This window comes from Cyprinus carpio, chromosome A3 (assembly GCF_018340385.1).
Source record: "Cyprinus carpio isolate SPL01 chromosome A3, ASM1834038v1, whole genome shotgun sequence".
Classification (NCBI taxonomy): Eukaryota; Metazoa; Chordata; class Actinopteri; order Cypriniformes; family Cyprinidae; genus Cyprinus; species Cyprinus carpio.
Genome location: NC_056574.1, coordinates 28694746 through 28710629, shown reverse-complemented (window position 1 = coordinate 28710629; position 15884 = coordinate 28694746). Strand labels below are relative to the sequence as shown.

Genomic DNA, 15884 nt, shown 5'->3' with positions numbered 1-15884 from the left:
AATTTTCTAATTGTTAATGAAGACCATTTCAATATTTAAAAAGACTACAATGATGTTTGGAGGTGAATTCAAATCAGTAATGCACTAAATCTTTGTTATGTTTGGTGTGAGGGCAGCATAATGCATCCATTGTGAATTGCACCATTGATTTCATGCCCTCGGAGTTGATATATGACAAGGTTTTCGGGCATCGATGTTCCACATCAGTTTATGGACCCACTGCCTAATGCAAGCTCATCGCATTTATTATCCAAGACAGACTGACCTGTTGCACAAGCACAAAGCTCCAGGAAAGACGCGTCAAGACTAAATAAGAGGAAGAATCAAATCTGAGACAGCACAGTTTTCTTACAATGATGGCTAAACAGTTCATGCAAGGAAAGTTGGTCCCAGACCAATATTAAAGGGTAAGATTTATCCAGAACGCCTAAATTAGACCTCTGACGTGTTTTTCTTAGAGCAGTCTGTCACCATGACCACTAGTGTGTTGGAGAGTTAAAATGGATTTGGCTCAAGAGCAGGCAACGATCAAAGAGAAGCATTGTCAAGTAGTTGTTTAAAAAAAAGCCGCATTTAAAAACAACATGGAACAGATGTGCATGTACCCAGCATCTCCTATCATTGCCTGGCCATAGTGCGTGATCTAAGAGGGCAAATACAGGTTGTGTGTGTATTTACTCAGGTGAAATCAAAGCACTTCAACATGAAATGTTTTGGCACCCCTAGCAGGGCTAACATATCATTTGAACCAAGGGTGAAAACAGAAACAAGTTTTGTGAGGCATGATTTGCCCATGAGCAATCGACAGCATGCAGCATGATTAAAAAAAAAAAAATTATAATCATAATAAAAATTATATAAATATATACACTGAAACATATATTTAATAAAAATAAATGTAATATTTTATTATTCTAATCAAGTATGCAAAAAATGCATTTAAAAAGTGCAAAAGTGCAAAAAATGCATTTTATTTTTAATTAAGATTTTTAAGTAAATAAATAAATACATAATGGATTTAAAATAAAAATGTAACATTTAATAAAAGAAATATATTTTTAATACTATCATTAGTGTTATCTAATGGATTGTGCAAAATGCATTTAAAAAGGCCATTTTCTTTTATTATTTGAATCAAATTTAAAATAAATATTTAAACCTTTATCAACACAAATATAGCGTTAATATTTATTATTATCATTATCTAATGAAGTGTGCAAAAAAATGAATTTAAAAAAAATGTAAATGCTCAAATGTAAAACTTTAGCTAAATTTTTAACAAATTCTATGTATTAAATACATAAATTAATATATACGAGTTTTATATTATATATGTGTGTGTGTGTGTGTGTGTGTGTGTGTGTGTGTGTGTATGCAGCGCATGCTTGCATCTTGAAAATTATTCAGACTCTGCACTTGTTGCTCTTTAAGTTACAAGCATGCTTAACTGCTATCTGTCCCAGAGCTGCATGGACGTCAAACATTTTACATAGTCCTTTCAACTTCAGTCTCGTCTGTTGGCTTTAGTGGCCAGCCGTTTAGTGTTATTTATAGGTGGATGTACCTTTTGGGCTTTCTGACGTTAGTTGGGCTTATATATAGCCATGGAAAGGTGGGGGGAGCACACCACTTGTTTTTTAAGCCCTTTTTTTCAGCAAGTGATGAACTCATGTTGGTAATGTCAAGGACTTTGGCAGCAGACTTTGTTTGACAGCTAGTCTCTCGCCTTTAGTCAGACCTGACCCAATTAAGTCCAACCAAAAGCGAGCCGTAACCTTTCACCACCGGGTTCTGAAGGAATCTTGGACGCTGGAGAAGAATGGCAAATAAATGTGGCCGTTCCTCACTGTGGCTGCGGACAGATGGGCTAAATGTGCGCTGAAGCTTGGGCAGCATGTGAACTCTCTTTCTCTCTCTCCCACCCTAAATAACATTGACTATATTAGCTCACACTTACGAGCCCACAAAAATAGTCTCAGTTTGGATGGGATTAATTAAAACAAAGCCAAGAAAAACACAGCGGTTTCTCACACAGATAACCAACTCTCTTACCGGGGACTGTCCTGTGACCGCTGCCATGTTAGGAAAATGTATTTTAAGTATGCTAAGGCAACATCACTATTACGGTAGGGTTAGTGGTTTCTTCTAAATCCCCAAACCCTAAATATTCAAGTTTTACATTTATTAATTTAGCTTTGCAAATGACAAAATTCATCACACACTGTGCGGAGTGTAGAGAAGAGGTGTGATATTTTCAAAGTGATCTGGCTAAAAACTTTCACTATAAAATGGGTGAAAAATTATATTTTTTTCAGAGTTTACTTTTTAATACATTTGCAAAGTTGTGATAAATCTGGTTTTTGCTTTGTCATTATGGTGAGTGGGGTGTAGATTTATGTGCAAAACAATTATTTAAATCAGTTTAACATAACGCAACATTTGAAAAAAAAATAAAGGGGTATGAAGACTTTCTATAGGCACTGTAGGTTATCATAAGGTTCGTAAAGAAAATAAATCCATATGAATCGAACAGTTTAATCTCTTCTGAAGACATGGTCATGTCATATGATGAACAGATTTAATTTATGCTTTTATTCAGATCAAACATGAATCAGCTCAACCATACTTGTGTGACACACAAGAATGAACCTCACTGGTTCTTCCAGACCAAGCAAGCATGCTAGAGCTTCTGTATGCTGTGAACATACTGTAGCTGATCAATGTTTATATTTGAGCATACATTAAATCTGTTCACCAGTGACCATACCCCTTCAGAAGACTTGGATAAAATCAATCAATTCATATCATTTATTTTTTGATCTCTTTACGAACATTTTGAAGCATCAGATATTGGGGTGAACAGTCTTTCAATGGAGGAACAGAAATCTTTCATTTAAAATATCTTCATTTGTGCTCCGAAGATGAACAAATGTCTTATGCATTTAAAAATGACAAGGGTGTGTAAATGATGACAATTTTTATTTTGGGGTGAACTATCCCTTTAAGGGTGTCCCATTCACAGCCACTAGATGGCGCTGCTAGTGGTAAGACGTGTGAAAAGTGAGTGACGTGTAGCCAAGTATGGTGTCCCATACTCGGAATTTGTGCTCTGCGTTTCACCCATCCAAGTGCACACACACATTCACTCACACCGTGAACACACTGGAGTTTGGTGCCTTGCTCAAGAGCACATTAGTCATGGTACTGAGGGTGAAAGAGAGAGCACTGGTCATTCACTCCCCCACCTACAATCCCTGCTGGAACTGAGAATCGAACCTGCTGCCTTTGTGTTACAAGTCCGACTCTCTAACTATTAGGCCACGACTGCCTTCGACTCTCTAACTATTAGGCCACGACTGCCCATGTGAAGGTGAGACACTAACAGCAACACCCAGTTCTGAGTATATATATATATATATATATATATATATATATATATATATATATATATATATATATATATATATATATATATATATATATATATATATATAAATTTTTGCCCTTTTTTTCCTAAGATCTACACAATTTACAAGCATTATTCAGGTCAGAAAATATTGAAATATGTATAAAGTAGGGACCGAAATACCACATAATCTTGGGTTTGGGCCAGTGACCACACAGCAATACCCAGACAACTACCCACAACACACTAACATAATTTTTTGTGTATTTTAATATTGGTGTCATGTCACTGCACCTGAATCAGGGTTCTCAACGAACTCGTTCGGTGCTGTGGGATAATTTCACTGCAAGTCGATCCAACACGACACAGACGAGCCCGGGGCCTGTCGATACCACCTGAATAATAATGACCACCCGATTGATGAGCAATTTGTTACCTGTCTTGATTATGAGCAAAGAGAATTTCTCAAGTCTGCAAAATCCATGCTGAAAGTGCTGTCAAGTCCAAAAACAAACCCAATAAAAGAAATTAAACTGAATCACCTGGAAGGAATGAGAAATTAGCTCCAGTTTGCAAAATTGTTTCTTAAATGTCCTCGTTTGAGAGACTGCCAGACATTCCTGTGAGAGAAAGGCAAAGAGAATTAGCTTTCAGTTCTGCTCTGCAATGGGGTCTAAAGGACACACACACACACACACACACAGATGCAAGCCTTCTAAAAAATCCTTCTGAGCACATACATGAGCAAATGCGGTCAAATGTATCATTAAACTGCCCATGAAAGCCTGATATGGTGCCTGTATACATTTACAGCGAGAAAAACAACCTTTTTTAGAATCATCATTTGATGACTCATATCAAGGCATAGACTGATGCACTTACACCCAAAGTGAGGATTCACACACATACACGGCACAGGGGACGCATACAGATTCTTTCTCCTCAAATAGAAAGCTGCGATGACTCATTCTCTGCTCAGCCCCAACTGCAATGCTCCTCCCTGCCAGCAAACACACACGCTCACATACACATACACACTCGTGTGTATTTATTCCACCAAATATTAACACATAGAGATAATGACAGGATCCTCTGTGTTGGAGGACGGCCTCCTGCGGTATTCAAGAGAAATCAATGTTTCGAACAGGTTGACTCATTTAAAGCAGGGTTTACTGACCCCTGTCCAGCTCACTTTTCAGACAACAAACGGGTCTCATTATAATGCAAGTTGAGTTGCAAATGGAAATTATAAAAACAAAAAAAATTATGGATGAAGAATAACGAATGCACATACATTTAATGCTTGCAATTATGTCTGGAAAATGCAGTTTTTAGAGCATTTGGTCTTGCGTGAATGGGTATAAGAATGTCACTGAGCAAATGCTTTCAGTAGAGATTTTATGACTTGTTTGTGGATGCACACATCTTAGGATGTTTATCCACAAAAAAAACATATTTTTCATATAACTCAAGGGTTTCCAGTCCACACATGATGCACTCTTTCACCGATATGACAGTGATGTACTCATGTTAATTTAATAAGAAACTCTCATTATCAAGGCTACACAATTATCAAAATAACATACTGTACAAACTACTATTTGGTCAAGTACGATCATTAAAGGGCACCTATTATGCAAAATTCACTTTTACATGTTGTTTGAACATAAATGTGTGTTGGCAGTGTGTGTACAGAGTCACCCTATAATGATAAAAATCCACCCGCTCCTTTTTTTAATCCCCATAAATCATAAACAGTGTCTGAGAACAAGCCGTTTATTACACAGATCTAAAATAAACATGCAATTTCTTTCCCAGCTGTTTACCTTCACAGACAAAACCGACTGTTTTTGTAACTTACGGTATGTGTGTTTTTAACATAAACTTGTGTGTATTTGACAATTTAAGTGCAATAAGACATGAAAGAGAACTTAGTTTAGTACTCATGCTGTGTAACAGCCGCTTTCTGTGCACATGCTTTGGATGTTTGCGCTCAGAAAACACTATATCAGAAGTTTACACTGATATGGCTTTAAAACACATTATTTCAGTGCAATATACATGATAATCAAAACCAAACATTAGTTTTTTGTCAGAGTATTTGAGGTACGAGCTGTAAAAGCACAGCCCTATTCTGGAGAAGTGGGTGGGGAGCAGCAACTAATTTGCATTTGAAGATACATGCACGAAAACAGCAAGTTTCTGCGTCCACTCAAAATAGGCATTTTCAAAATGATATAATAAATGATCTGGAGTATTTTGAGCTGAAACTTCACAGACACATTCTGGGGACACCTGAGATCTTGTAAAAAGGGACACCTTTAAACCAAAATTTGATATTTAATTATTAAATAAATTAAATGTAATAACATTTAATGTAATAAAAATATTGATAGAAAACAATATATTTAAAATTATTAAAACATACTGTATATATATATACAGTACAGGTCAAAAACATTACTATTTTTAATGTTTTTGAAAGAAAGAAGTTCTGCTCGTCAAGCCTGCATTTATTTGATCAAAAATACAGAAAAAAAAATGTAATATTGTGATATATTATTACAATTTAAAATAATTGTTTTTAAATTTATTATACTTTAAATTATCATTTATTTCTGTGATGCAAAGCTGAATTTTTAGGATCATTATCACATGATCCTTTAGAAATCTTTCTAATATGATGATTCATTATCAAAGTTGGAAACAGTTCTGCTGCTTAATATTTTTTCAGAACATGTGATACTTTTTTAGGATACTTTGATGAATAAAAAGTAAAAAAAAAAGAAAAAAAAAAAAGAAGCTATGTTTTTTAAAATATAAATATTTTGTAATAACAATATACACTACTGGTCAGTAATTTGGGGTCAGTAATTTTTTTTTTCTTTATTTTTTTTTTAAATAAAATCAATACTTTTATTCAGCAAGGATGTGTTAAATTGATAAAAAGTGATAGTAAAGAAAATATATTATTAGAATATATATTATTAGAATTTTTTTTTATTTTGAATAAATGCAGTCTTTTTTAACCTTTTATTCATCAAATATATTAGACAGCAGAACTGTTTCCAACACTCATCATAAATCAGAATATTAGAATGATTTCTAAATGATCATGTGATAGACTGGATGTTACATGTGACACTGAAGGCTGGAGTAATGATGCTGAAAATTCAGCTTTGTATCACAGGAATAAATTATTTTTTTTAAGTATATTCAAATAGAAAACTATTATTTTAAGTTGTAATAATATTTCACAATATTACTGTTTTTTCTGTATTTTTGATCAAATAAATGCAGGCTTGATGAGCAGAAGAGACTTCTTTCAAAAACATTAAAAATAGTAATGTTTCCGAACTTTTGACCTGTACTGTATATTCACAATCATATTTGCCAAAATAAACTGCAATATGATTTTTTTGGCCAAACCGTATCACCCTACTCATTAAAACTAAATTGAGGAAGCTGACATCAAGAGCATTTTCTCATTAAACAAATGCTAGTACATTAATTTAGAAATGATTTTGCAACATGTTAGATAACAGCTAACCCAAACTTAAGAAAAAATGTATTAGACATTCAAGGGGGATAAAAACAAAGAAAGCAGCATGTTCTTCTGTCACTTAGGGCCCTGTGATTTCCGTGATGTGGAAAACCCGGACGGAATCACAGAATGCAGTCATAAAAATGGAATTTACAGTTTAACAAGGAATGTCAGGGAATTTGTCAAATTTTTAATGAATAAATCAAAAGTAGGTCATTACACTTAAATCAAATCATGTTATGGACTAGTATCTGTAAATATTAAGCTGGGAAAGTCTATTTAAATATGAATTCTGCATGTTCTGCAGGTCTCTGTTAATGAATGGCGCAGAAGCACAGTTTCTATACACACACTGAAGCACACGTGACGCTTGCGGTGATTTCAGCGTCGGCCGTCTCACTAAATGAATCTCCAGAACTGCTCTGAGATTGACTTCATGATCATTTGACTGTTTGATTTGAGTAAAACTAGCGTCATATCACATACGCAGAACTGTAAAGGTATTCACAGCAACCCGTCAAAATAAAAGTCTGGTTTAATTTAAAGACAAGTATTTGCCAGAAATGTATTACTGGTGTTCAGCAGAATGTACATAACCTACTACTACTACTAAAAAGAAACAAACATTATTTTTTTTAAGGAATAATCACAACATTTCTTACATGTTTTAATTTTAAAAGTCAATCCCCTTTGTTTACCAAAAAATTAAGTTTGCTTAATTTTCAATAATTAAAAGATAAATTAAATTAATGTTTTATGTCTTCACTTGCTAACCAGAAAAATTTAAATACACAACAGAATTTCTGAGAGAAAAAAAAAAACATTCATAAGGCTATTTTAAGAAAAAAAGAATAATTTAAGTTGTTTGTATGCATTTTAATAATTAGACATGCTAAAACTCAGAATTTGGTAACAATAAAACATATGGTGAAGAAAAAATAAAACATTTCATAGGGCCCTACACATGTAATATTTGTTAAACTTTTAATAAATTGATGTGGAAAAGTATGTGTTTCATGATTTTAATTAATTAGAAATGCTTTTTGATTAATAAAACTTAATTTCATTTTGGGATACTCCATCCCAAAATGAAAATTTTGTCATTAATCACTTACCCCCATGTCGTTGCAAACCCGTAAAAGCTTTGTTAGCCTTCGGAACACAATTTAAGATATTTTGGATGAAAACAGGGGGGCTTGAGACTGTCCCATAGACTGCCAAATAAATAACAGTGTCAAAGTTAAGTTCAAAAAGAACGTGCAAGAAAACACCTTAAAGACACATAACCCTGAAAAATATGAACACAACAAAAAGAGAGTGCACAACGTTTGACACGTGTGTCCTTGAACTTGCCTGTTGCAAAGCATGGAGCCCATTACAGGGGCTTCTGCAGATGAAATGACCTTTTATAAGAGGAACAGAACTGTACGACATGTCCCCAAGAGAACAAAAGACCTCGCTGCATGGCTGAATGTATTGACACTCGTTTTTCCTTGATGGCCCTGCATATGCTGGATCACATGCAGCTCCAGGCTTACTGGACATCATCACAGACAGCGAGGTCCTCTGATACTGCATAACATCAAAAGCATCTTGAGATGATTAACATTATGATAGCTGATTATTTCAGCTGGGAGCACTTGGCTAAACATTGACAGACAGCTCCATAATCAAGCAATATGCCAAAAGAGGTGGAACATTACAGAGATTTTACTATAATTTAAGGGGTGACATTAGGCCCTATATTAAGTTTTTGTAAAATAACAGCAATAATAAAATAATGCAAGTAAGGATGCACTGATTCTGGTACATATAATTATTTTTAATTATATGCTAGTAAAACTGCTATGCTATTCTGTCAACAACAACAACAAAAAAAGTTAAAATTAAATACTAATATCTAAAGTAGTTTTAAATCCTACACATGAATTTTGGCATCATAATATTATAATATACAAAGAATGGATATTCCTTTAGACGTTTGCTAAATCTACATTTAACAGTGTTAACTTTGTATTGAATTACCTGTGTTAACTAATATTAGCCGATAACTGATATGGTACTGATATATTGTGCATTCGTAGACACAAGAGAGTCAGCAAAATAATGTACAAAAAATACCTGAATGTAAAAAAAAAAAAATCACAAATCTTTAAACTATTTTTATTACAAATAAAAATAGTCTAAACTATTCTTCCTGTTCTTTAACCTAACCATATTGTAAACAGCTCATTACTATTTTTTATTTGACACTGCAGACTACAACTTTTCATATTTGCCATGCTGTACATCTCACGTTCACCTCACAATAATATAATATAATATAATATAATATAATATAATATAATATAATATGAATAGGGGTGTAACTGTACACATACCGAAAAAAAATTCTTCAGTCTTTCAGTTAACACACGTTTGTTAGGTATATAAGGTACGTTTTCTAACTATTAAGCTGTGAATCTATAAATGTTTGTGTTACAAGTAATCAAAGACAGGTGCTCAATTCACAGAGTCTTGTAACTTGCAATCACAGCGCTAAAATCCAAACTCGAAAAATGTTGGTTCATTATACCACTGTCATCCACAGTGGTTTTCAAAAGTAATAGCACTTCTAAGAGATATTAAGTAACACTCCTCAATGTGATAAAATGACCAGCTATAGAAAACGAAATGACTCGATACCTGCTAGCTGAATAGCTATATCAATGTTAGCCACAGAAACACAAAACTCCATCTGCTGTTATATATTAAGAGCACTATCATTGGAGCTGTACACTCAATAAAATGATAATCACATTGGCAATCACAAAGAAAGCACACGTAGAAGAACCAATGAATTTGCACCACAGCGAGCAAACGGGCCAATCAGCGAAGAGTCCTCGGGCAGTGTTGATGTGGAGTGGGGCGCAGCGTAGAAGGTTGCCACGGCATCCACTGACATTCAAAGACGTCATGAGGGGGACAGAGGGTTAATAGAGGTTGTTACCGGTTCTAATTTTAAACAGCAGAGTCAGAGAGAGGCAAGCGAGGAGCGCTGGGAGGAGAGAGCGGGGGCGGGCACAGGACCGAAGCAAAGGTATGAATTAAAGGAGCATTAAGAGGGGGCTGATGGGAAAAGAAAGGGGTGAGGATGAGAAGAAAACTGCAAAGTGCGCCAACACTGCAGGAAGAGGGACAAAATCCACAGGTTTTGAAGAAACAAGCTTCACCTGAGATGAGACAATTATATGCAATTACTCACACAATCATAACAACGGGTTACTCACCCGCTGAAAGACAAAAAATCTTCTTCCAAACGTGATCTGTAATTGATACAGCTATAACAACAAACGCCTTTAAATAAAGCCACGCTAATCACTTGTTTTCCTAACACAACGCTAATACATCCAAATGATGCCTTGTCACCAATTACACCAATTACCACATTTTAGCTATTTACTATAGCTGCAAAACAATTTGCAATATTTGGCAAATAGTTTCATAACTTGTTCAAAAGTACAAAACCATTAATTCCAGGTAAATTGTGGTTGCATCAAAAATATACTGCTACTGGTAGAGAATAGCATCCAAACATCTAAATTTGTTTCCATTATAGTTTATGGGCTTGTCTTTTTTTTTCCAATCAATAAGAATAAGAATAAGAATAAGAATAAGAATAAGAATAAGAATAAGAATAAGAATAAGAATAAGAATAAGAATAAGAATAAGAATAAGAATAATCCACTTCAAGTGAGGGTTTTATGCCAAAATGTAAAAATGTAAAAATATGTGGCTGGAAAGCCAACTAATGTTAGTTCTGAAAACAGAAAAATAAACAATAAAAGCTAAAATACATATTGAGCTATCCAAATCAATCAATCAATCAATCAATCAATCAATCAATCAAACTATCTTCACAGGTCAGGTAAGGAAAAAGCACAAAAATTGCTGAACAAAATGCAACCAAATTGTGCTTGAAGAGATTTATACTCATCTGTCCAAGTCAATCCAGGGATAACAACAACACTTTATGTACACAGCACTATCAAAATCAGAAAATGCAAACATTCACATACTGCAGCTCTTCTTTGTAGGCCCAGATGGATTCTGAAGACTTTTGGGCTGATTCTGGAGTTAAAACTGTAGAATTTTGCAGAATGGAACTGAGACTGGAATGCACCACACAAACTAAACAAATCTAAAACACTGAAACTGAACACTGAACACAAGTGACTGAGGACCACACACTACAAGACTTTCAAACACAACAATCTCACATACGTCGCTTTTCTAAGAGATGCATGACAAATGGAAAAGAATCTTTTCTTCAACTGCCTTAAAATATCAAACATGTTTGATATCCTAAGACTGGACGTCAAAGTCTGAAGCTAAAAAAATAACAGTATGTGGCCATCATACACTACAAAATCTGCAGACTGGCTCTGACTTTCAGCAACTAGAAAGTCATGTTGTGTATTCCAGCCTTTCCACGTGCTAAAACACCTGGAAGTTTTATCAAATGAGACAAAATCCATTAGCGGACATCGACATGAATGAGTAAAATCTCTTACCGGGTGTGTTTGGTGAATTCATGGATGACGCCATGTGTCTTCTCTGCCTCTGAAATTCTCTAAGTAGCAGGAAAAGATGCTTTCTGGATAAACCTCAACGTGCAAACTCAGGTTCCTCTGGTTTCAGAGGCAAGGTGCCGCAAGACGTCCAGCTCTAAAGGGGGTCCTCGGTGTCAGCCATGACTGTAGACCTCACGAGGAGGGCTGTGATGGCTAGCTGAACACCCTCACTGCAAGAGACACAAACACATTGAAGTTAATGGAGCTGAGAAGTTTTGCAAGGCAAGATACAGTAGAATGAGGCTGTGATCTGTCTGTAAAGCAAAAATCCTTTCAATAATAATATAAACTAAAGCAAAACAGCTCATTTGTTTTTCAAAGAGAGTATAAAGTCCCCTAGCTGGCTATTAACAGGGCTTGTAAGAGTCATTAATGCCTGTGTCAGAACGTTGAGCTCGTAACAGGGTCTGATGTTTGCCGCTTTCAAAACAGATCCTGAGGATGTTAATGGATGACTCACCCTGCCTATAAGTCAGTGGAGACGCACTACAATACCCACGCTGCCTAGCAGCGACTGGATACGCAGCAGGGTAGCACATTACCCACGCTGCCTTTCATTCTACCATGAGCCCTGCCCCAAGCAAAGAAGAGAAAGGTTCTGGACCGTCTAGTTTTAGTGATTATTAAAAACACTGGCCCACACTTCCTATGCCTTAGGTCTGTTAAGTATTCAAGTAGATAATATTATGCACCAAAAAGCATTCGGGGTTGGGGATTTTAACATTCATAAACATATTTTTATGCAAATCAATGCATCAGCATCTTATATAAATTTGAAAAATGATTGAAAATACGTCCGTGTGCACACATCTGCTAGATGCTTTTAAACAATATGCAAAGACTTATTGCTTTAGTTGAAATGATTCTGTATTTTATTTTATTTATTTTTAATGAAGCTGCAATAAATCATTGGTGAAACTAGCAGCTCAGCAAGCTTTGACTTGCACTGGGACAGTAGCCTCACCTGCTGGTTGAATCATGCAAATGCAGTCTGTCCTCCAGTAGTGTAATTTGTCTAATGACCTACAGTAGTATGACTACAGCACACTTCCTTTGGTATGGAATAGTTAATGCAATCAATCACTTCTCTTTACGTATAGAGTTCCTACTTAAATGAATCATTATCTGTATGAACGCGTGCGTGTTATCAGCTCAGATCCAATAAACCGTAATGAGTGACTTGTAAATATCAGAAATAGTCGTGCTGTTTTGCTTTGACGCACTTATAACGTAATTTGAACTTAAGCCAGATATGTATGGTAGTTGGATTTCTTTTGTGTAATGTTTCGACTGCTAATCTCAAATTGCAAATCCCCAAGTTATGAGTCTCAAAGAATGTGGCTCAACATAATGAAGGTCTACAGGACTGTTCCTTAGATGTGTGTTTCTGAAGTTTCACAACCTGCATTCATTTTTGATGCACAATTAAATATCAACAACTACACATGGACCTACAGAATGGATTGTTTCTCACGTCATCACTGAAAGGCTTGTTCGTGTCTTTGGCCACAGCCAGCTCTGACATGTCCCAGGGCCTTGTGGGGTGTTAACATGTTGGTACAGTTCCTGGAAAGCCCTGTATTGACTAAAAAGCAGGCTGAAGCTGGTCTCTAACTGAATCTCTGGCAGTGATTTAATGGAAGAGCTTAAAGCTCCTCCTGCCGAATCTTTGTCACTCCTCTCTCTCTCCACTCTTGTGCAAGCGGTCAGGCTTGCTGCCAGAGCGCTGATCAGCGTTTAATGGTCTTAAAATGGATGGGACATTTGAGGAGAGTTTAAACACTGGCTGGCTCGTCAATACTCCCGCTTGAGAGAATCATCCTTCCCGAGGTACTTAGCTCTCTTTCTTTGAGGCTGAGAATATGAGAAGGCACCAGTCACTCAACGAGGGTGAGAATACCGTGGGGGTGGAGATCTGTTGATTAGCGCACACTAGCGTCCGTGATTGATGTTAAACCCTCACGCATCTCTCTGAATGAAGGTTCCAGACCAGGTCCACTAATGCTCGCCTTCAAAATTTTTAGGATTCACACTAAGCTTACAGTATATAAATGTAGTATAAGAATAGCAGTATAAAGAATAAAAGAAAAGCCAGATCAAAAATTAAACTTCTGAAAGCACAGCGGCCAACTAATTTATCCCACTAAACTGGACTAAAAGTAATTTCATATTGTGTTTATGGACTCATTTTTGGGGACTCATGTATTGTTGTCTAGTGTTGTTCTTGCTTCTTGAGGCCTTAAGCATGGTATCTCATTAGAGCTGAGAATTGATTGTTACAAATTTCCAGATTCGATTCAGATTTATTGATTTATATTTCAGTTTTGATTTCGCTCATATTATATGAAATAAATTCTCTCTGAATTTTCTCTCAGTAAATGCTTCAGACCGATTCAAACCAGTAACTCTGTCTTTTAGAGCTATTTATTAAAAGAACCAATTCACAAGAGTCAATCATTTCAGGATTCAGGCTACACTGTTTTTGATTTAAAAAAAGAATTGGCTCATTGAAGTAAAATAGAAGTGAAATAAAATTCTCTCCGAATTTAACCTCAATAAATATTTCAGACTGATTCAAACCAGTAATGTGTTTCTGAACTATTCATTAAAGGGGGCATCGGATGCTAATTTCACTTTTACATGTTGTTTGAACATAAATGTGTGTTGGCAGTGTGTGTACACATCTACCCTATAATGATAAAAATCCACACAGTGGTTTTTATTTAATCCCTAAAAACAATATCCCCTTTTTCAAATCAGGCCGTTCTCAGCTTCTTGTCTGTGTGATGCATCTGTGTTCGTGCGAATCATTTGTGATCCAGCGTCACCTCCAGAAGAAGTGAGTTATTAATTAAACTTTATTCCTACTAACATGCTAGTTAGCAAGTTTTGCAGCTAAAGTAAGCAGTCTTTCAGAGCACGGTTCATCACCCCACAGAAGAGAGGGGCTGGGTCAGCAGAGCTCATTAGCATTTAAAGCAACATGCAAAAAACAGGTTGATTTCTGCAGAGCTGTTTGAGACAGATCAACTTGTGGAAATTGGGCATCCGATGACCTCTTTAAAAGAAGCAACCAAAGAATCATATGCCTTAATCATTTCAGGATCATTTCAGAAACTGGCTCACAGAGGCAAAATAAAAGTAAATAAAATCAAGTAAAATCAAATATAAATCGCCACGTGACCCAAAACATTAATTTAAAATTATAAAACCTACTAAACTAACTCTGCATCTATCCATTACAGCCTCATTTTCTTGCAGTTGATATTAAGCATCTACCCTGACTATGGTCTATTTTCTAACTCACACAAAAACCATAAAGAGTTGCTGCAGAAAGCGGTCACAAAAATTTGCATTATGCAAGTGACGGTGAAGACTAAAATAGTACAACAGATTTAGTGTGCTGCCGTACTCCCCATCGCTCCCCCACCCCCTGCGACGGATGTACAGACACGGCAGTGAATAAGCGGGCCATTCGATTGCAGGCCAACGGGTGAGCTGTTCCACAAGAATCAGGTGAGTGCTGCCTGGTGACCCAAGAAGAGCTCGCCTAGGAGACGGCAGAGACAAAAGCCTTTGCGTCATTCCCCCGAGATGAGATCAAGAGGTTTGTTTGACTTGATTTTAAAGGAGGCCCTTCAGATTCAAAGATGAGAGCCAGAGTAAACACTCATTTAAACAAATACAGATAATCAGCGATGTGTCGTCAAGCAACAAGCATGTTAATAACATACTACAACATAAGATCTATAATATTTACACCTTTAGTAGCAGGTGCACGTAGTCAGGTAAGGTTACAGAGTCCTTGCCGCTGTAGAGCGGTCAAACCGAAAGCCGAAATTGGACATTAGGTATGGCAGCTGCCCAAAAAAGTGTTGGTGTCCTCCATCAGATCTCGAGTCTCTGCCCGCTGTGTTCCAGGATCCAAACTCAGCTCCCTATCCCTTTAGCAATGGCTGCCTAACACACCAGGCATTAACCCAGAGGTTTTTGATAACATTTTGATAATAATAATAATTAAAAAAAACACTCAAATATGATACCCTTGCAAAGGGGCTCCCTTCCCTAAAATATTAACGCAGCTGTATTATATTATGTATTAAAGCCCATGATACTGTGTAATAAATGTGTAAGTATTATCTGGAAAATATAAATATTAACTTTGAATTAAGGCAAGACACTACAGGTAAAACCAGAGATTAAGATTTTGAATTATTTGGCTTTTCACATGTTTTTTCTCTGTAGACTAGTGGAAAGAAAACATGCAAAATAGAATTAAGTATTTATTTTACTAAACTTAATCTATTTGTAGATATCAATT

General features: G+C 35.9%; 1 protein-coding gene across 5 annotated transcripts in view; it reads right to left on the bottom strand.

Annotated features, from left to right (window-relative positions):
• The window catches only part of LOC109062571 (histone deacetylase 5), a 72203-nt gene that overhangs the window by 48233 nt on the left and 8086 nt on the right, over positions 1–15884 (bottom strand). For 3 of the 5 annotated variants that reach the window (XM_042728086.1, XM_042728104.1, XM_042728096.1), the window contains exon 2: positions 11504–11733. In XM_042728086.1, the coding sequence (XP_042584020.1) occupies positions 11504–11537 (34 nt within the window). In that variant the 5' untranslated portion in view covers positions 11538–11733. Of the gene's footprint in view, positions 1–3700; positions 3720–3948; positions 4027–11503; positions 11734–15884 lie in introns of those variants that run through there. The other 2 variants (XM_042728118.1, XM_042728110.1) reach the window with 2 other exon arrangements.